This window comes from Bombus flavifrons, chromosome 4 (genome assembly GCF_040668555.2).
Source record: "Bombus flavifrons isolate JBK064 chromosome 4, iyBomFlav1_principal, whole genome shotgun sequence".
NCBI classification, from domain to species: domain Eukaryota; kingdom Metazoa; phylum Arthropoda; class Insecta; order Hymenoptera; family Apidae; genus Bombus; species Bombus flavifrons.
Window position 1 is genome coordinate 6,968,455 of NC_138445.1, and position 22,743 is coordinate 6,991,197.

Below are 22,743 nucleotides of genomic sequence, written 5' to 3' on the forward strand. Positions count from 1 at the left end.
ATAGCGCCGAGTTTATTCGAAGCGCCGCTCATTTTCCTTGACGAAATTAAAGCAAGGCGTTTACAATGAACAACTTATAACATGACAGACAATATGACAGAATAATTAGAACTTGTGATCTTAACCTCATTATTGCTTACTTCCATTTCTGGCATTGTAGTAAAGGAACATCATCTCAAATACTTATCTGTATAACATTTAGGAAAGCGAGTGGCGGAGATACCTTAGGAAGCTCATAGCGATGAGGTCCTCTAGATACATATTTGTAGTGTGACATGTTAAGTAAACATGTTTACTTACATCGAGTTCTCTCGCGTTTTATGCTGAGTCCGCCAGTGTCAATGTAAATAAACTCATATTCTAATGACAGCTATAACACGCAATAGAAAAGAAAAAGATTGATCTATATGCAAAGTAATACTAGCTTCGAACGAATGACCTTCGGGCAAAATATTCTTTGCGCATATCCATCATCGTATCATTATGCATTATCACCAATACGCATATTCATTCTTTAATATCATATAAACTACATATGAAATATTTTTGTATGTCGTTGCGAGTGGAGCAAATATACGTTTAAGTGGCTCTTATTTTTAAACATTTTTTTCCAAAAAAAAAAAGAAAAAAAAACGGTCGGATTGCAATCTGATTGAGATCTTCTATCCTCACGATAAGTAGAATACGAGGCAATACAAAAATTTGGCCCCGAATTCCTCGGTCAATGTCAGTTTTGCAGCTATTTCTTTGTACATATCTTCACTCATCTAGAGGTGTATGATGGTCGTGACAAATAATTTTCGAACACCATGTACATAAATCCACATTTTCTATCATAATTTTTATTTGCCGTACTTTGTTTTATAAATAGAATATATAAACTCATAAAAAAATATCTCCTCCTATTTCAGATTCAAGCACTGCTACGGGACCTGTATTTATCGCTCCAGTTGGAAATCAAACAGCTGCAATCGGCCGTGAAGTCGTTTTTTCTTGCTGTGTTCGCAATATTGGAAAATATAAGGTAATTGAATATAAATAAACTCTCACTACTATACGGTAATGATTCACGGAAGCAAAACAAAAATATTTCACAAATATCTACGATTATAAAATTATGAAAGTTAACTTAATATTTTTAGTTCTACTCATATTCAAAATGTTGCGAAATACAGCATTCGTTGTATAAAAAATGTATATATATATACATATATACACACACACATATCATTTCTAATTCAATATACACATAAAATAAAATCAAAACTGAGAGTTATATGATAATTTTTGTATTTATTTCGCAAAGTATAAAAATAATGAAATCCTCTTTGGTATCGCTAGATTCAGTTAATCTCTACCACCTAATCTAACAGGTTTAATATTGTTTAATAGAATTTTTGAATCGCTAGTTTTACTCTTAAGATCTTACGCACAGTTTATGAATTCTCCTACCAAGAATGAAGTAAGCTAAACTAAAATACATCTTACCATTTTCGTTTTACCGTTAATATATTCAATTATTTACAAAGTAATGTTATTCACGATACAACTTTATGAATAATACGTAAAAAGTAACATGAAAGTGACGATATTACACTTATAGCAAGTGTTACAATCACCGACGAACACATGTTTTCGTTTTGTATCAAAGAAGATCAAGCAATAATGTGCATTCAAAGGTACAACGAATTTTAATAACGTTCGGTGATGAGTAATCTTGTACGAAACTTCGTTCAAAATGGGCAAAGTGTCAAATTAAAAAATGTCAGTCAGAATTTAAAAGCGACAAGTATGCGACAAAATTAAATCACCGAAGCTGACAGATTCTCTCTCTCTCTCTCTCTCCCTCTCCCTCTCCCTCTCTTCCTTTTTTCTTATTACCCACTTTCTCTTCCAATGTTTCGTATTTAAACAACGTGTAACGACGTGTTAATAATGTAATGTGTCGTTAAAAATCACGTAACCACATAACAGAGAAACAGGTCTGTGCTTAGATCCTCATAAATTGTTTAATTAAAGAGGAAAGAAAAACAATTAATTTCATCTAGCGATAGGTACTGCAGTTCAACGTTTGTGTACGCTTCTGCGAAAAATTTTCCCTCGAGTACCTCTCGTTCCTAATCCAACCGAGAGTTATCCTCCTTCCAACGTTAGCTATATTTAGTAATAAGTTTTTCGATCGAAATCTATATATTCGAAGAGGAAGAGGGAACGGTCGAGGGAAATGGAAGCACAGAAAGCGTGAAGAAGGAGATAGTAGAGAAAGGAGCGGTAATATGTGTGTATGTGTTGGGAAGAAGAGAGAAAGAGAGAATCGGAACTGGATAGTGGATTGAGGAGTAAGTAGAGACGGAGAAGACACATTTTCCCTGGCGACAGATTCCACCCGTAAAGTATCCACCTAGATGAAATATTCGGTCTATAGAAAGCCACTCAAGGCAGCTTGGCAGGCAGGGATGGATTAAGATAAGCTCGGCCCCCAGTCAGATCCAAATAGTTTCCGGAGATCTTTTATGAGAGAAAATGCCAGCCAAACTTATAAACGTTGTTTTACTTTCATATTATTTTCAAATTGAATGCTCTAAAGATGACTGGATTATGGTATAACGAAAATCGACAGAAATTAATGCGATTTCTGTGTGTGGAATATTTTCTCTCGTCGATCATTATGTCGTACTTGCCGAAACGATGGGAAACTAACGAGGAAAGAATAAACGATCAATTTTCACTTTAAAATTAATTACACATAACGCTTTCATATTTCTATATCACATTCGTTGCCGTCCCACTTTTCTAAAAAAAAAGCCGCATTTACTTGCGCGAAGATGTTACATTTCGTTATTTTATCGATCATTCTCGTCGAATTTCGCTTCTTACTCGTTTCTCTCACGATTCTCCCCAGTATACTCCTCTGCTTTCGATTAATTTTCGTGTCCATTAATTCCTACGAAATACAAGGCGGCGAACAACAATCTACGATGATAAATTAAGTCCATAATTGAATCAATGATTGGTTAATTTAAGAATGATAAATATGATCGATCCTATATCGTTCTCACGCTTATCGTAAATGGTATGATAAAGACAAAATGAAATGAAAAGCGTGAAAATACGATTATTAAATTCATGTGCGAAAGAAAGTATTCGCAAAGGAAATTTTAGGTTGTCTTTCGTTTTATGAGGAAATAATAGACGCACAACGTTTTTTGATTTATGTTATTTTGTCAAATTACGTACGATCCATTTTGTTCTGTTGAGATAAACACCGCGACATTTCACAGACTTGATTTCCTATTTGTTGAATGGTGCATTGTTGTAAAAAACATGTTTGCGAAAAAATGACACTTTTCGGACAACCTAATACGTAAAGAATAGCAAAGAGTCTCGATCGATCCATTAACGGATGTATCGAAAAATCATTAGTATCGAGATTATTCGAGCAACTACATGAAAATTTCTGTTACGGTAAAGAATTGGTCGTTGGCACGGCAAAGGTAAGGAAATGACAATGGATTTTCCAGGTTGGCTGGCTACGTGCCTCGGACCAGACGATTCTCTCAGTCCACACTAGAACGGTAACGCACAATGCACGTATCTCGGTCTCCTATGAGACCAGCGGATGTTCCGGGTCCGGCGTAGCGTCCGGTAACGCCTTCGGGGTGACAGGAAGTAGCCAAGCCACGGAGGAAGTCGTCAACGGCACGTGGCGGCTGCACATTCGTCAGTTGAAGGAGTCGGATAGAGATTGTTACATGTGTCAGATTAACACCAGCCCGATGATATCAGAACTCGGATGTTTGGACATTTTAGGTAAGAATTGTTTACATTCCATACAAAGCAATTCTTCTTTATTTTGATTAACATCGTACGGCTTCCCATATTCGAACCTCCATTATTCGAATCCATTGTTCTAATATCGAAACATTTTTCCATCCGAATATTCTTTTATTTGAACAGAACCTCTGCTAGTAACAAATGCTTTCTTTGTGTTACAAATACTATTATATGTATCATTGCATGTATCTATACATACTATAAAATAAAATTAATAATAATAGTATAATAAAATAATATAAAATAGTATAATAAAAATAACACTGGATGGATTTTGATACGGTTCTCGCCTTTTTAAGGAGCATTTATCGAGTAAGGTTTGGGTGTGCGAAACATTAACCTGTGACAAAAGGAGGCAGGTGTCAAAAATATGAATCTGAATTATAAACCTTCATAATATATATATATAATAATAATTATAAAAAATATAAATCGCTGTCATGATATGTACAGCGACTTGCTATTAACGAGACGATATGATCTCACCCTCCGAGCGATGTCTTTTTATGGGCGTGAAGCATCACTGCTTATCGGAACGCATCATAAATATATAAATATATACGTTCAAATTGAGATAAATTTGTATAAACATTGAAACGAAACAATTTAAATATTATTTAATTTTAATATTTAATCTTTTATTTCTTTGAGGACGATTGACGCATATACATACGTATGTGTTGTATGTGTAATATCAACGTAGCCCATAAATTCGTATACGCGTTCGGCAAAAACAATAATTGATGAAGCCGAAACACACATACGTACAGTATGTCCGTTTGAGTATCCATACGCGATTATTTCTGTAACTATCAGAAATACGAAAAAACGTTTCAAATGAAAGTTGTACAGTATCGAGGGGTCAGAAGCTTTACAATTTCGCTGTGTAACAATCGTTTCACGAACTACAGAACGTTTGCCAAGCCAGTAGAAATTCGCAAAATTTTTATTGTTAAAAATTTTATTTTTATAGAAGGTCATACATTATATAATGTCCCGGGCAAAATTTTCATTGTTAAAAATTTTATTTTTATAGAAGGTCATACATTATATAATGTCCCGGGCATAGACCGGATATGTGTATCAACTAGTCAGAGCATAAATAGTGAACAAATATAATTGCTATTAATTAGGATTTTACACCGCATCTACGTTGAAACACTGAAATCGACGAAGTATTTTTGCTGTTAATTGGCATATTTTCTTGTTCCATCGAAGCGAAACGCGCAAAAAAATTTCATGAAACGTGGAATTTATGATAAGCTACGCAAAAGTTGAAATATTTAAATAAACGAGGTTAATTATATTAATTTAAAGATTTTGTATTGCGTTTTAGATCGTGATGACGTAAACGGTTTCCACAATTTCTCATGTTATTTAATGCACGCAATAGGATTGGACAGGGTTTAAATCGTACAAATTATACATATATGGTGCCGCAATGAAATATACTGCAATTAGCGGAGACTGTAATGAATGTTACTTCGCAAAATGACGAAGGGTTAATATGGTAATCGAACATTTAATCTTTCTATTCAAATACCGGCGCGATTTAAATTACTGTGGTAGTAAATTGTCGCGATCGACGCACAAAGAAATCCTAATAACTAGTTAATCTTGTTATCGAAACTACTCTGCAGGTAGACTCTCGAATCTGTTTACAATGATAAAACTTTTACCTTGTTAGAAATAATTGCTTGGAAAATTATTTAAATAGCCTTACCAGTTAGCTTTTCCATTTGAAATCGATGTGATAAAGGCGTTACTTTGAAAATGTTCTTATTTAAACACGGAATACGATGTAATAAAAATTTCAGTTTTGTAAGAGTAAGTAAAGAAATAGTATAATTAAATAAATACAAATTTAGAACCATTTAAAGAGGATGACATTGTATCTCTTTAATTTATGAATCATTATACTGTTGCTTCAAATAATTTCGTCATAAAGCTTCTAATATAAGCGATACAAATTCGTTGTATACCACTTTATTTGAAATATCGTGGGAAAGTTAGAAAATACAATATTTAATTGTATTATTTTTGTATATCTTATTTTATTATTGTATAACTGTATAATTTTTTATGAAACATATATTTCTAAAAAAAAATCTAATTAGGTCTATAGTATTTACGAAAAGTCTTATTGAAAATTATATAGAATAAATATAAGACGTAGAAATTAAATCCGATATATTTCTTGTTTACTTGGATAGATGTACAGGGTAGATTACCTGACTCTGCTACCTTAGATTACACATGTAACGTTTGCTATATGAAAAAATTTTTCTCACAAACTTGTATGACACCAAATGTGACGTACAATATACTTCGGTAATTACTGTTTTCTAGACAAATACACTGCAATAATTTTTTACCCAGCGTTCGATACTCTTCAAAACTGCGAAATTAAACGACATATGTTATTTTTGATAAACTCAAACTGACATTTCAATAAAAAAAGCAACGTAATAAAAATTTAATCAAATATTACGTTATACTCTTTGCCCTGATACCATACGGTTTTTAGTCAAAATATGTTTTTCATCTAACAAATAGCGTACAAGTAATTTACAGTGGCAGAGATAAGGGTAGAAAGTTAAGTGACTCGTCTATACGTGAGAGTTTATGCATGTAATATGGTTCCATATTTCCGTCATCGAAAATTGAGATAACCGTGCCATTTTCCTAAAGTCAGATAAAAATCTTCAAGATGTTACGTAAATATTTCTTTTACCCGTGTTACGAAAAATATATTAAATCTGTAGCGATTCAGCGATGGAGAAAGCTAACTGGACTTCTACCTAGAACAATCTATCAAACAATTAGGGTTTCAAATCACTAGATTTAATTATGCAATCGAAGGAATTCGTTTTCTCATTCCATATACTTCTGTACAGGTATGCACAATGTCTTATTTAAATCAATTCCTTCGTGAATACTTTCGAAGCTTTTAATAGTACTATCAGATGTTGCAGATAGAAGTCGAAAATTTCCAAGGAAGATGTTAAAATATGACCTGAGATTCAATGTTCTTTTTACATCAATTATTAATACAGTAAAAATATATGATTTCAATGAAGAAGACAGGGAGTTGCCCTTCGTATAGCGCACTTTATGCATCATCTAGTTGATAGTTATTGATTTAAATAGAATACTATAACGACTAACCATCCGATGTCAAGAAAGTACAAGCTTCTTCTTGCCCTTAAAAAGAAATATTTCTTTTACGACTTTTTTCGCACTCTGTGTTGCTTCGCTAGACACAATTTCCACGTCCGGAAAAAAAGCAAAACCAATGTCATTGGGCCATTGCCAATAAATCGATCCACCTATTTGTCTGTCTTCGTACAACTCTAGTTTCACTGTCTTACGATACAAATTGCATGTATTTCATTTACAATAAGTGTTTCTTCAAAGGTATTTTGGCCAAATTTTCTTTCATAGCAATGTATATATTTTTATTAATTAGCAATATAAATATATTGCTAATGTTACAACAGAGCAATAATATATTTTCACGTATTGTCGTTATACGTAAATCTGCAAAAGTCATTGCATCGTATTATGAATATGATAAAACATGTCAGTCATGACTTAATTAGACATTAATTTGTGACTTACAAATTATATTATCTGATAAATTAAAATCTTTTTGAATCCTATAATACTCACTATGTGATACGATTTGATTGCGAATACGAATCCCGAAACAGAACTGATTTATCACTGCAAAAAACGCAAATTTTGGCAAAAAAATGATGAGTTACGTGAAAATAAAATCAAAATATTATTATTAACAACAACTGCTTAGAACTAAAACTATTAAACCTTTTTCTACGTATTGAGACGAAAGGTTGCCTTAGGTAAATCATTAGGAAATCATCAAAAAGTTTTATTATCTCGTTTAAAATCCTAGACTATGAATAACACACATACTCGATATTATAATAATCTCAACAATTATACATACGTGCAATTAAATTAGATTCTTGTTCCATTTTTACCCGCCGTGTCTTTTGATGACTATTTCGTCAAATTTTTATTTATATTCTTTTATCGTTATCCGATCCTACGAATACTGCAAATGATTCTATAAATAAAATTCAGATTTTGGGTAGAATGGGAAAGCCGCAATGCACTATTTTTATATGACTGTTGGAAAAAGTGTCTGCGAACTTTTATCGTATATTTCAAATAGTTATCTTCTGTCGATGCAAAATTTTGCTTTGCCTGATAATCTAGATCGATTACCACGTTTTATATGGAACCAGCAAGCGACCTGATATTTATACACGGAGATGTACATCGATTCATCAAATGTATCACCAGCATCAACTCGTTTAAGAAATTAAAAAAAAAAAAAAGGAAGATCAAATCAGTAGGGCATTGAGCTTGCCATTTTTACGGCTTGATGTTTAAAGACTAATCCATTCTCTTATTTTATAGGGTTATTTATAGGCGATAAATGTTTATTGATGCACAAGATTCCAGTATCACATATTGTGAAAAGATCTAACGCGGAAAATTCACAGTTACCAGCAAAATTAGCTATTTCGTTACAATGAAAAGTCATACAAGTAAATTCTACTCGACACAGCACCAGATAACGTAAACTCTACCGACTTTACTAAATTTCAGAAACGCTATTGCACACAACCTACGGGCATGCTCCCATCTACAATCGAGTTACAACTAGAAATTCCATAATAAATTACAAATACGTTACTGGTAGCGGAAGAGCATACTCTATTAATATGTAAATCATTAATATATAAATGTAACGGATGCAGAAAATTGTAAAATGTCCACATTGAATTATTGGCGACATAACTTAGCCAGCAAAAAGCAAAATTAATATTCCGCAATCAAATTTTCTGTGGTATCCCAATCTGATAACTTTGCTAATATATATATATATGTATATATATATATATATATATATATATATATATATATATATATATATAATATCTGGATACGTAAATTAATTAATATGTTATTCGAAATTCAACCATTCCAAAAGAACTTAATAATGATCTTTCAAATGTATTAACACGTAATCACATATTAATAATGGTCTTGCACAAATCCATTATCCTATTTATAATATGCATATCGCACAGAAATACAGTAGTATAATTTGATTGTAAATCACTTGCTAACACAGAGACAGAAAATAGATTTATAGAATCGTTATACAACTAATACATATATGTGTATGTAAGTACGTATGTTTCGTAACCGAGAATGACGATAGGGATACCTCGTTAGGGCTTAAATGGTTTCTTTTCTCGTTTATCTCGACACACTGCCACAACTGTAGATCTTACTTAACAAATGTCGGCCGGATATTTTATATTATCAAGAAACGAATCTTAAACCCGAACAAATAATGAAAGCAACACTCATACGTTAGAAATCAAAACTCGTTAGTCGCAAATGAATAATTTCAAAATCGCTTTTAACCTGGAAATAGTATCATTAAAATTGTATGTATTTCAGAACATATATTGTTGCAACATATACATATATTTTTTTTAACTGTTACAATCGGAACGAAATAAAAATAAAACTTCCAATTAATTACATTACATTAAACCAGTTGCTACAGCTGCAGGATCCACAAAAAAACCGACGCAAGAGGAAAGACATTGAGAAAGTAATATTGAATAATAACCTTCTAAATGATCTCAGGCAAACTCATTTCAAGATTGCAAATAGTACCATTAATTACGTTTGAATTCCATAAAAGTGGGAACTAAAAAATAAAAAGGAAACTGTAATAATGGCTTCCTTCCCCACAGAAGTAGCCACACAAGTCCTATAATTGAACAACTCTCGAAACTAAAACCGACGACCTTCTATTAATCAACGAATTACGTAGAATAAGAGGAGCAATTAATATACAGTGCTAGCCATTAAATATTAGTTACTCTTACTCGTTACATTTATTGAAAAACTCGAATAAATTATAGTTTATTTATCATATTACATTATAAAACACATGTCGTGCGAATGAAATAATACGTTAATCAAAAATATATTCTAGAACTTGCTATGATCGGTGGTGTGTTTAGTATAGTTAATATTAGAATGCAAAAAATACAGATTTCGAACTTGATGGAATTGCAAAAGAATCTCGTGACGAATCTATTTCTTAATGGTACAAAATAATTTCTAACACGTTCCAATTCCGCACGAGAAAATCGTGTATTTTCAGACGTTCGGATTATTTTTATAATTGGCGAACTTTCTAACACGAACACGGATATCTGCCACTTTTGAGACTGTGTGTTGATGGAAGGTACGCTATTATGTTCGCGATCCGAAGGGTCGATGAACGAACCTTAATAAGTAATTAGGGACTCATCGTCGCCTGCTCAATAGCAATTACACAGTGTTACAATATTGCTTGGAGAATCAACACCCTTAGCACGTGGATCGTAACTCTCGGATTTGGATGCACACTACAGAGATACTGCTAATTGCTGGAAGACCGGTATTCTAAACTACCAATTGATCGAAAATCGAGAAGCATATCTACAAGGATATTTTTGCTGAGAACTGGTCAACTTCAGAATCAGAGTAAGAAGGAACGTGGACTTAGATTAATCGAAAATGGAATCTCTTAAGATTCCAAAATTATATGATTCTTAACCAAAGCTTCATACAAAAATGCAAAAACTGTATACAACATCCTACAATATACGGTAAATAAACTTGATAAATGATCAAGGTTTGAAAGAAAAAAAAAACATGTTTTTTTTAAATAATTCAAATCAAATCTAAAGATCAATCAATAGTAATTTGCAGGATTTTAAACTGGAATCGTTGCAATATTTTAATAAACGATTATACGTATACCTTTTGATGCGATAATAAACGATCGTATTTTATTGGAACGTATAAAATATTCTTACTATTCTTCCACATAAATTCCAATTTGCATTGGATGGAATATATTATACGGCAATGTAACGAGCAATGAAACGCACATCTTCCTTTTTTTTCCTTTTCCACCATTATTTCCATTTCCTTTTCTCGCCATTTAACGTCGAGAGGCGTTCATTGAAGGGATAATTATTATGTTCTCAACGTTTCGAACATTAGCAATTTCTTAGTCCGCCTCTATCTCTTACTACTCCTAAATCGAGTCTAGTTACCTATACCGACTAAACATTAAATACCATCTCATTATAATATCCTTCGCCTAGGGTTGTGCCTACGGAACAGAAGGATCTTTTGAGAACTTTAACCTACAAAAGTCTTTCATCAATTTCGAACTTTGACATAATTTCTTTCTTCCTTAGTTTTACCACTTTTTACTATGGAATATTACACTGCATCTCGTTTACCTTTCAAAAGCTTCTACATAATCTGTGATTAAAGGAATATGTTCACGTCAAAGAAGGAAATTATTAATCGGTTTTATGGAGCTTTCCATTAAAATGTAAAATATCTTATTCTTTGACTTACGAGAATACATTGTTGCTACAAGTTTAGCTATGCAATTTCATTATCGAAAAAAAAAAGAATAGATTTACATTTGTTAACATATAAATAACAACACGTACTAGGGTAAGTTATATTTGTCTGTCAATGCATTCACTTCATCGAAACAATTTTTTCAAGTCATTTCCAGATAATGATGATAAATAAAGAGATGAAAGTAACACGAAGAAATTTTCTTTAGAAAAATTATATGTATGTGTGTAATTTAAAGCTTGAAAATTTGTGGCGTTTATAAATTTATATTATCATACATTTATTTATTACATTCGTTTATTATATTTATTACACATTACTTATTACATATTATACATTTTTATATTATTTATTACATGTATATTATATTTAAAAATTATATACTAAATTAAATAAATTATTATATATGTAGATACATATGAATGTACGTATATAATTTAGTTTAAGTATATTCATTTCAAACCCTAGTATTTTGAATTACTTTTTTGTCTTTACATTATATATTCACAGAAATATATTCTCAATTGAGACAAGAAGAAATAAAGTTAGTAATATTATCTTCGAATGAATCATAAAATTATGTTCGTTTATTCATATTCGCATTATGTTACCTTGTATATGTAGATAAATTATACAAAATATCGTCAAACTGATTATAATGATTTATACCATTTAGGTACAAAATCATTAAAAAAAATTAAAGTGTGCAAATGGAGTCTTATATTTAACAAACTAATGTTTAGTAAAAGACTAACATTCAGTATGCATAGTCACTTTAATCTTATAACAAATGTTAAAAATTGTCTCTTTAGATCTTTCCATGGCAGCTGCAAAATACTATAATATTTCTATTAAATATCTTATTTAATAGAAATGTATATATTTTATTTTTTACTTTATTATTTAACATGATATTTGGGCGTCATTTCAGCTAACGAAATTTTAAAACACTTCGTATAACATACGTGTCTAACATGTTCATAAAAAATATACGAATACTTTAGCGAGCTGCTATATACGCGTACATACGAAATTTACGCATGTGAGGATAATATTTAAATATCAAACGAAGACGTACAAAATCTCTTGATATTTTGGAAAGGAAATGTAATTTTTTGCTATACATCGCTTTTGTATATTTTTGCTAAAAGTCTAGGTGAATCTTGAAGTGCTTCTTATGTATCCTCAGTCTCAACGGCGAAGGAAATATTTTGCGATATAGAAGTATTTGCATATCGAACTTATCGTGCCCTACCATACGTAGATTAAAACCTGTTACCTGTTATTTCGAGGTGAACTTTTACGAAGAATGCGTGAGATAGAACGAAGTGAACCAAAGAAAATTCCCTTTTTGCATGAGACGTATCATCATCGACTGTGATTGTTCTAATAACAGAAAAAATGATGATTGTATATCTTCTTGACATTTGTTGGACAGTACCGCCGGATATCGTCTATGGAGGTGATACCAGCGCCGACTTGGCAGTTTCGGAAGGTGACAATGCAACTCTAAGCTGTCGTGCAACGGGAAGGCCGACCCCAAGAGTATCCTGGCGAAGGGAAGACGGAGAACCTATTCTCATAAGGGCCTCTTCTGCTGGTACATAATGACACTATAAAACTCGTGGGTATCTTCGCGGACAGACCTCTTTCACTTACCGCTTCGTGAAAAAGAAAAAAAAAAAAAAAAGAAAGGAAAGGCAGAGGGACGACGAAGGTTTAATTTCGTTTGCTACCCATTACTTCCTTTGTTCGCATTTCTGTCGCTTGCCTGTTTTCATCTTTCTCCTTTGCCCGAACTCAGCTTTATTACAATGGTTATGATCGGTAATCGCTGCTTCGCTGCTTTATGTCGCTAAAATCAATAACGGAATGCGGAACGCGTAACATTCGAACTTGTCGTTTTTGCGGCTTTCAGTGGTCGTTTTATCACATTGCGTTATGCTTTCAATCATGTATTTTCAATACCCTTGTATTTTTAATATCGCAACTGTGGCTGGTGATGCATGTAATGTTTCCTCTTTTTTTCTCTCGTCATTTTTTGTTTTGCCTGTTTCATATTTTGTTACATTTCATTTCATACAACGTAACACTCGTTCGCTATAAGAACGTTTTCAATATCGAAGAGTAACGTATCTAAAGTTACATTTGTATTTTAAACGTATTTGACGACATGCGCCAAACGACACTACACGCTACACGCGTCTCCAATCCCTGCATATTATTTTGGATAAACGTATTTTCGTTTCTGCTCCTTTCGTACGTCACGCATATTTACAGGAACTTTTCGACGTCTACGTTCGTAAGATATTACCAAGGCACTGCCGTTTCTTTTGCTTTATTATTATTTCCGCAGTATCGATTACGTATTAAGAACAGGAGCTTCAAATCTGACAATAAAACAGATGAAACTTTGTCTTGTCTGGTTCGCAGCTCTTCCAACTTGTTTTTCTCCTTTCTAAGGTATCGCTTTTTCAATCGGATTTCTTTAATCGAATTTTGTCGACTGCATTTGAACTGTTGCGCTTTATTCTCATGAAACTTCTATCAGATTTGTGTACTTTAAATGTTCATCGATGGAAACCTATAAACGTCACTTGTCAATCATTCGAATAGTCAGAACGTTAAACGTTAAACGAGTAAGAAGAGAAATGACAAAAGACAAACTATCGAATTGATATTCATAGCTGAAACAGGCTTTGAAACACGCGCGGTATAAAATGATACGAAGGTGGGTAATCTCGTTGAGAGATGAAGTTTTTAACATCGTGAAAGTTCAGTGTTTCAAACCAAAGCTTTTATTCTATTATGAAATTTAGACTCGTTTTGAAATTGTACATGATTTCGAGTATTAACGTTCGTATATCCACTGTTCGTGCAATGCCCTGCTGCTTACTGCACGATAGTACGCGTATAGCAGTTTCAAACATACATAACTGCTAGGCTGTTCGATGTCGTAAGTATACACCAAAGGATATTCGCTATTCAGCACCATGTGACTTTACATTAGTTTCATGTTAATAGGGTAATTAGACGAAACTAATATCCTAGTTACGTTGAAGACCTGCTCGTACGAAAAGGAGGACTTACTAGAATAATATGATTTTATATGCGTACCTAGTTACACCTAAGACTATGACTATATGTATATATACATATTAATGTACACACAAATAGCTTACTATCATAAGGAAATTTCAAGTGTCTCATAGTACTTAACTAAACGAATTATACGCTTGTGAATTAGTAATCGTTTAATATATAATCGATTAATTAATATACGTTACTTTACGCAAATCACGTATGTGTCATCGAAAGAAAGGATTGCATTTAGTATACACATGGTAGAATCAGTCTAAAGGAAAGACAATTTAAACGACAATTTTTAAGTTTGCATTAATACCACGAGTGATATATCTATACTTGTACGTTCCATTGATGTGGGAGGCAGAATATTCTACTAGCTCTGGTCGCTTCAAATATCTCCGTTATTTTAAATACCGATCAAGGAATTAGAAAACTTTTATATTTGCAGGAAATATTCTTTTTTTCTAATGAAATATCCAATTGTCAATTGATTGATCAAAGGATAAAAATGAAACAAGTATGTTTATTCCAAATCTCATTGCTTCTGAGATATTCAACTTGATCCATCTTATTGGAACACGTATTCAACGATACAGCGGTATGCAAAAAGTTTCATCTAGAGAAACATTTTGCTTTAAACTTCAAAAAACAATATTGGAGAAATTTTAAATACTAGAAATATTGGTATCGCACTCACACAATACTCTAACGACACGGACCCGCTTGAATACTGTTGGAGAAATCCCCGTACAAAAGGCACGTAATCAGAATTTTTAAACGCAACCACCGTCATTCAATAATTTTCATTCGAGTAAACTCGTGTATTGTGAAATTTTCATACGGGATTTCAGAATATAGAGATTTTAAATTCCCTTTAGCTCCCTGTAGTTGAAACTTTGTTTATTGTAATAGCAATTAGAAAATAATATTTTTAATCAATTATTAGTTATTTTAACAAACATATTTCTCGTAGATATAAAATAATAATATACTCTTGTCAATCTAACAGTTCTTTATTTCGTACAACACGGATTCGCATAACACGGCATTTTGTGCAACCAAACTACCGTGTTGTACGAGGGATACCTGTACGAGGATATAATATCATCCAAGAAACAACAGCTGCAACAAAGGAACAATATTTTTTTATCACCTAGCTATTTATCGACGAAATTGTTAAATTAATGAGCTTAAGAATTTGCGGCCGTGTCGTCTTACAGAAATAACGTGTGATTCATCCGATGATATAATACTAAATAATATATTAATAATATATTAATAATAATATAATATTTAATAATATAATAAAAGAAACACCATTTATATAGTGGATATTGGACCGGAAACAGTGACATAACGGCGAAACACGAAGTCAGTTAAAAATCTGAAGTCTGAAAGGTTTTCATTTTATTCTTCCCTTATGACTTTAAATAATTCTGGCTTGTTTGAGTGTTTGATTCTGTCTATGCGGAGTTTCAGCTTCCGCCATAAATGCTCAATCGAATTCAGATGCGGAGATTGAACCGGCCAGTTTTCAACTTTTTAAGCCGTTACAATTTCTAACAGATAACCCGCGTTGAATCATTTAAATATTTTATTTCGGATCGTTATTATATTAAAACGCTCAGTTCTCTGACATTTTCCTCTCTGCGTAATAAATCTTTGCAATAAATTTGTGTCTGAAATAACTGACTCATAATCTCGAACCATTCATAATATTCTTCGTTTCTACAATTCACTTCGTGAGCAAGAAGAAGCCCGTCTGGTCATAACATTCCTTTAAGCATGTTTTTTACTCTTGGAATTTGATATTTTATATCATTTCTTGTACCAAGTGCGCATATTGTCTTCGTTTTCATCACTTCTGAATAATTTAGCTTCTCAGCCGAGAAATTCTCTCAGACCTGAGTCGTATAATGCAAATATTCTCGGTTTTGGGGATCTCTTCTGCTGATGAAGTCAGTCCAACTATAAAAATCAAAGGGACTGATAGAGAAGATAGAGATGATAGAGATGACGTTTCAAGTAAAAATCTATTAGGATACGTAGAATAGAAGCATAAGGAAATAATTGAACATTTCGCAATTATAATTCGCAATTATAATTTGCAATTATAATTATAATTCGCAAATGATTATCTTCTAAGAATGTAATTAATAAGTATCGATAGATTTTTGATCTTTTAACATTTACAAACTTCTCATCCTGTGCTCATAAAATTGTCAATGTAAAATTTTCCTTCGGGAAATAAATAATTGTTTACAAATAAAGTAGAATTAAACGTGGAATATCTTAGCTATGAATATACAATGGAATATCTTATGCAAAATTGAGCATTCCATTCAGGGAGGCAAAATTAACCTTCGAATCGCTAAAATTAACGTAGACCTTCGTCTGCAAAAAGAATTATTATCATCATGTTTGTCCCTCTTACGATTATACAACTTTCTTAAGTATATGCTGAATTTATTTAATGATCGAAATAAGTTTTATTTGTGGTGGAGAAAATTGAGCGGACATGTTTGATGACGCCGATTTATTGCCGGATTTCACAGTAATTTTCAATGGAAAAATATTAATTTCGAAATAATTCTTCTATTTGAAAAGGTAACTATTTTAGAATATTATTCTACGTTCGCTGGCACTTTCGGTTAATCTACACCTACCGTTAAATGTAAATTAAAGATTGAATATATCAACATATTTATTTGGTTACAAAGAGAAATATGATCGTAAGAAAACGAAGCTTACTGCTGTTTGTAAATATATAGACGAGATATATGTTCATTCCATGAAAATAGATTAATCTTTGACAAATATATTGCAGAAAGATCAAATAAATTAGCACAAGGTAATAGCTACAGCATTAGATAAACTACTAGAAATAAACTTTGCAAAATTGGTTGTAAAGAACGGTTAATAAGTAGCATAAACTGTTTTATGTGTTATTCTTTTCGATGGTATCGTATGAGAAGCGAAAAATACGAAATCAAAAGCCGAGAAATTTTCGACCGTAGGCACACAGATTGAGCATAAGAACATGGTAAAGTGGGTATAAAGAGGCAGGTCGTTGAAACAAGTTTCACCTCTTGAACTCGAAGACAGAAACAGCGGATGCGCGTGTAAAGAAACAGAGGATGAGAATCCTCTTCATGGTATCTTGTATGACACACACATCCAAGGCAAGAGTTAGAGTCCGTGTACTTACATACGCTGTAGGGACACGTAAAACGAACCACGGAGCTTACGCTTGTACGGCCTAGAAGAGTATATATACCGTGCGTGTACGTATAACATCGTTTGTACACACATAGAGTAGAAGGCACGTGGTAGTTTCTGCCGCAGGGCCTCGAGTTGGCAAAACTTTGGCCGAGGTAGTTGCACTACCTCCTTCCACTTACCCTTAGGCTGAAACGTTCAAGACTCGCAGTATTTGTCCTTTTTACTTTGCATATTTTTCTTCATCCACAGGCAGTTAACGATTGTCGTTGTGAAGACCGCTATTAACGTTCGTCCCAACGCACGAATGAACGTACTTACGAGTTAATGGGGTAAACAGAAATTTACTACGAAACTGAATCATTCTTTAATGACATTTACCGCAAGAATGATATTAATACTTGGATGGTCCTTTATTAAAGAAAATTCATCCACAACAGATTTGCCGTTATTAATATGCATCGATAAATAATTAACCACGTATATTAAATTGCAAATAGAATTTGACTAATCATATGCAATGAAATAAAAAGAATACACAAGTAAGTATTTTGAACAAATAAGAATTGTTAAAGTTGTTAAATGGGACGAAACGTGCAATTTGCATAGCATATTTAGATTGTATCGATGCTTTTTTTCAAAATACACAAAAACATTGCTCGCGTGCAACCTGCGTCGCTTTCCTACCTGACGATGACGCTTTTCTTACGAGCTTTACAAACTCGTTAGCGTTCGCTCACTTAAGAAACTCGTTAGCAACCTAAGTAGTGAATTAAGCATATATCTTCTCGTCTCTTCTTTCGCTTGCGTTGTGCGTCAGGCTTCCGGCTATCTCGGGCTCTCTCTCTCTCTCTTTCTCTTCCTTTCCTCCTCACTCTCACTCTCTCTTGTTTCCTTTCCCTTACGCGCGGCGTACTTCCGTTCACCCACTCCACTTTGACGGTAGTTTCTTCGTTCAATTGCATTAGTCTGTGGTTTCGACCTAGTTAAAAGTTTTACCTGGATTCGTTTAAATCCGAAAAGTTGCAACTTCTTGTCTTGAGAAATAATGTTCTTTCCATTTCGCGGCTTTCCGTCGGCAATCTTTCATCCTTGACTGTCCTTTCGGCTTGCAGCACCAGAGCTTTTCATCGCGTTTGCGTTGCGTTATCTTTCGGTATTTCTCACTCGTCTCATCTATGCCACGTAACACCATCAGAAATAAAATGATCAGCTTTGACAATCATAGTCGTCGAAATTCGACGTTCTTTACGTTCTTAAGTTATCTTTACTGCAATTAACATTATTTCAAAGTTAATCATAGGTATTGCGAGTGTATAGATATTTAATTTCTTTTATCGCGTAACTGCCTTGTACACTTGAGCAAATCGTCTGGACACGTGGCTAAAGTGTAGGTAACAATTATTGGATGGTATCGCGTATTTAAGTTTGCTTTCCGCCAGAAACACTCGACAGGCTTTCCAAAATTAGTCTGTACGTATCAGTGGAATTGCAAATAATTCAATTTCGTACGCATTCTATTTATCGCGGACGTTAAAATATTTTGAAAGCACGTAAAAGCAGCAGCTCGTTATCGTACAGAACGAGTTTCTGCTTAAGGGGATGTCGATAGCGAAATTGAAAACGCGACACAAATATTTAACCGTGTTCCGTTGACTGTAATAACAATAACCGTAACCGTAATGTTCTTGTCGCGTTGATTCGAGATAAAACGCGTCTCTAAAACTAAAGGGAAAATAGGGAAGGGAACGAAGCGCAGTGACGAGTGAATTCTTCGTCCTTTGCTAACGATCTTCGCATGCCCGCTGCTTCCCACAAATATGTATTATCGTGTCTCTGCCTTTCGCGGAATCGAGAACGTAAAAACGAAGAAAAAAGAAATCGACGACTGAGGTTCTTGAATGAAAAGCGATCCGCGAGCAAGATAGAAAAACGACGGATACGAGAGAATGCGAGGCGTTGCTTGAAGCCAGTAAGTGGATGTCGTGTGTGTGTGTGTGTGTGTGTGTGTGTGTGTGTGTGTGTGTGTGTGTGTGTGCATGGGAGGGGGTCAATTTTCGAGAAAATATGCAGACAGAAAACGTTTTCTCGGTGCGCAGGTGGTAGCACTTTCGAGAAGCACGAGACCTACAACGGTTCGCTGCTGCAATTCCATCGTGTCGAGAGGCGACAAATGGGGGCGTATCTGTGCATCGCTAGCAACGACGTGCCGCCCGCCGTTAGCAAGCGAGTGACACTCGCCGTGAATTGTAAGTCTTGTTTTCCTTCTAATCCCTGATTGTAGCCGGCGGAAAAGCTTCCACCAACGACAAAAGGCGACTGTACCGCTGCGAACGTAATGACGCCCTCCGCATCCACGAATCACTCGAATAATTGCCATAACGACTTGCCGTGCCTTCATTTTGAAGTTTTTGCCGCGCCTGATAGACCCCTGAACAGCTGTAAAATCGTGCATCACTATGAAGCAAAGGCGAACGAAACGAGATGCGCTAATGATTCACGGTTTATCTACGGGCTTCTATCTTTGATACGATCGTCGATAACGTTCCAAGTGATTCTATGATGTCGTTGCTTACAAAAAAGTAAGTCAATTCTGTTCTCTGTTGCACGGAGTAGCAGCGAAAGAGATTCGAGATTGCTTATCAGTGAGCACAATCGGAGCGAGCTAAACCGAAGGATAAAGGAAGACGTAGCAGGTCGTCTGCGGATTTATCACCTTGCGCAATAACGTTCCACTCGCTTGTAGAGTTCGCAATTTAATTTCATTATGTCGTGAAATCGTACAACGGCTAAACATTTTAATACTCGTTTCGCATTGTTTTTAAAGCGGAAAGTAATTTTAACCCGATTCCTTGAAAAAGTTTTCTCGTAATACTTAAGCAGATTTGCATTCCCGTAAATCGTAAAGCGCAGATCATAACGTTGATGCAATATGAGTTTCGCTGATGCTCGTCTTTACAAAGATAATTGAAAGAGATAATTACAATGGAAAAATTTACGTTCTCGCAATCTTTTGTTGTAATATTGGTAGCTTTTCTGCCTTCGTTTCAATGTGGAATGTGTAATGTATTAGATTTTTGCAAAAGTTCCCTTCCTTTTATTAATGAACAACGAATGCACAATATTCTACATTGTGTCATCGATTTGTGTAAGATATATTCTGGTCTATTACCTTCTTTTACCTCTCCACAAATCACATAACGCCATTTTTCTGAAACTTTTGGCGCTTGCTGGCAAAATGTTATTCCAAGTGCGTTTTCGCGTCATTTACCGAGCTGGATTTTTCACCGCGAACAAATTTTTGTAAACAAAGGAATAAATAACAGTCACAGTAACAGGCTGAGTCACGCTAGAAGATCTCAATGAAACATTCGCAATTTGTTTCTAACTACAAGGATAGATGAACAGACGAGGCGTCATTTTCTAGCGTTTTTAGCCGTTAGAAACAAATTGTTAACGTTCGATCTGGATGCTCTACCTCGTCCTCCGTGCTCTCCGGATATTGCCCCGCGTGATTATCTATTATTTCTGTCGTTAAAAAATTGTATTCGCAGTGAGAGGATCGATAGATGATATAAAAATTGAAAAAAAAGAAATGATATAAAAGACAACATTTTGCTAGCAAACGCCAGAAATTCTGGAAAAATGGCATTATGAGGCTTCTGGAGAGATGCAGGAAAATAATAGACCAGAATGGATTGTACAAAATTCAATAACACGACGTAAAATAAAATATCGCGCATCCATTATTTATTTATAAAGCGGAAGATATGTTTGGGACAACCTAATGTATTCGGAATTTCATAATTTTAACATCGTATGTTACGTGTCCATTTGCATGAGTCATTGAATTCTTTATTGATCTTAAATTCGAAATCTGATGCAAATGTGGCTTCCCTCGAATACAAAATGATTTGAATCAATATCCCGCAATTAGGTTAAATTAACATTGGTATCAGTACTGAGTGTCTAAATTATTTGATAAGAAAAGATACCAGCCGAGAATTAATTCTCCTCAATTTTCATAACGTAACGTAGATTGCGTAATTTCACATGTTTCACCCAAGTTAATAACAAAGTACTGTATTTTAACTTTGCTACTTTTTTAATAATAGTGTCAAACGTAATAATACAGCAACAAATATTATTTCTGGAGTGGATATTATAGCGGGAAAGCTCGCATGAAATTATCATAAGCAAGATGTAATTACATACTCTTGTAAATCTATACATATAGATATATTTCTAAAGTCGTAAATTTCCCTTAATGATCCTTAATGTATCCATAATGATCCAAAACAATCAATAACAAGTTGTATCATATAATTTACTTGCTCGTAGCGAATACACGGTATTATTTTCTTTAAAATATCGTTATCTCTGCATGGGAAGAATACGCTAAAACACTTTCACTAGAAAGTGATAAAGAAGTAGAAAAATAAATGTTAATATGTTTATCAATTCGGTGTCTTCAAATATGATTCAACTTGTTATAGATACCACTCGTATCTGATTGTTTGCGCGTACTATTGTCCGAAATAAAATTCACAGGTTCACGGAGATATTCGAACAATTTTAGATACCATTTATGAATATATTGTACGTAGCGTATGAAACATTTTGAAACATTAGCACCGTTATGAGACTCGACTATCGCGTAGTTATATTGGTAAAGTTTGAAATGAATTTGAAAATATATACAGAAATTACGAAATATTTAATGTAATTATGCATATGTTTCACAGAGATCGCAAAAGTATTTAAACAGTCGATTATCATGCATTATACGCGTATTAATAAACTTCAATATTCAGTGGAACCATATTTAACACCGTATGGTCAAGATCGCTATTTACGTTGTGTACTAATTTTGTACTAAATATATGTTTGCAATGAATATCTTCTAACTTCTATATACATTTTCAAATTGGTTTCAAATTCGACCAATACAATTATGACTATCGTGTCTCGTTGCAGCACTAATGAAATTTCCAAATATTTTGCATAATACGTACAATATCGAGATAAAAGTTCTGTACAGTAAACGTTTGAATACTTTCATGAGCCAGCGTATTTCCAAGTACGCGATTGAATAATAAATTACCTGTCTGCGTGAAT

At 33.6% G+C, this 22,743-nt stretch overlaps 1 protein-coding gene across 2 annotated transcripts in view; it reads left to right on the plus strand.

Annotated features, from left to right (window-relative positions):
• LOC138179310 (lachesin) overlaps positions 1-22,743 on the plus strand; it is a 97,820-nt gene that overhangs the window by 69,301 nt on the left and 5,776 nt on the right. For both annotated transcript variants that reach the window (XM_069111971.1, XM_069111970.1), the window contains exons 2-5: positions 912-1,024; positions 3,522-3,810; positions 12,758-12,919; positions 19,725-19,874. In XM_069111971.1, coding sequence (XP_068968072.1) covers positions 912-1,024; positions 3,522-3,810; positions 12,758-12,919; positions 19,725-19,874 — 714 coding nt within the window. The remainder of the gene's footprint in view (positions 1-911; positions 1,025-3,521; positions 3,811-12,757; positions 12,920-19,724; positions 19,875-22,743) is intronic.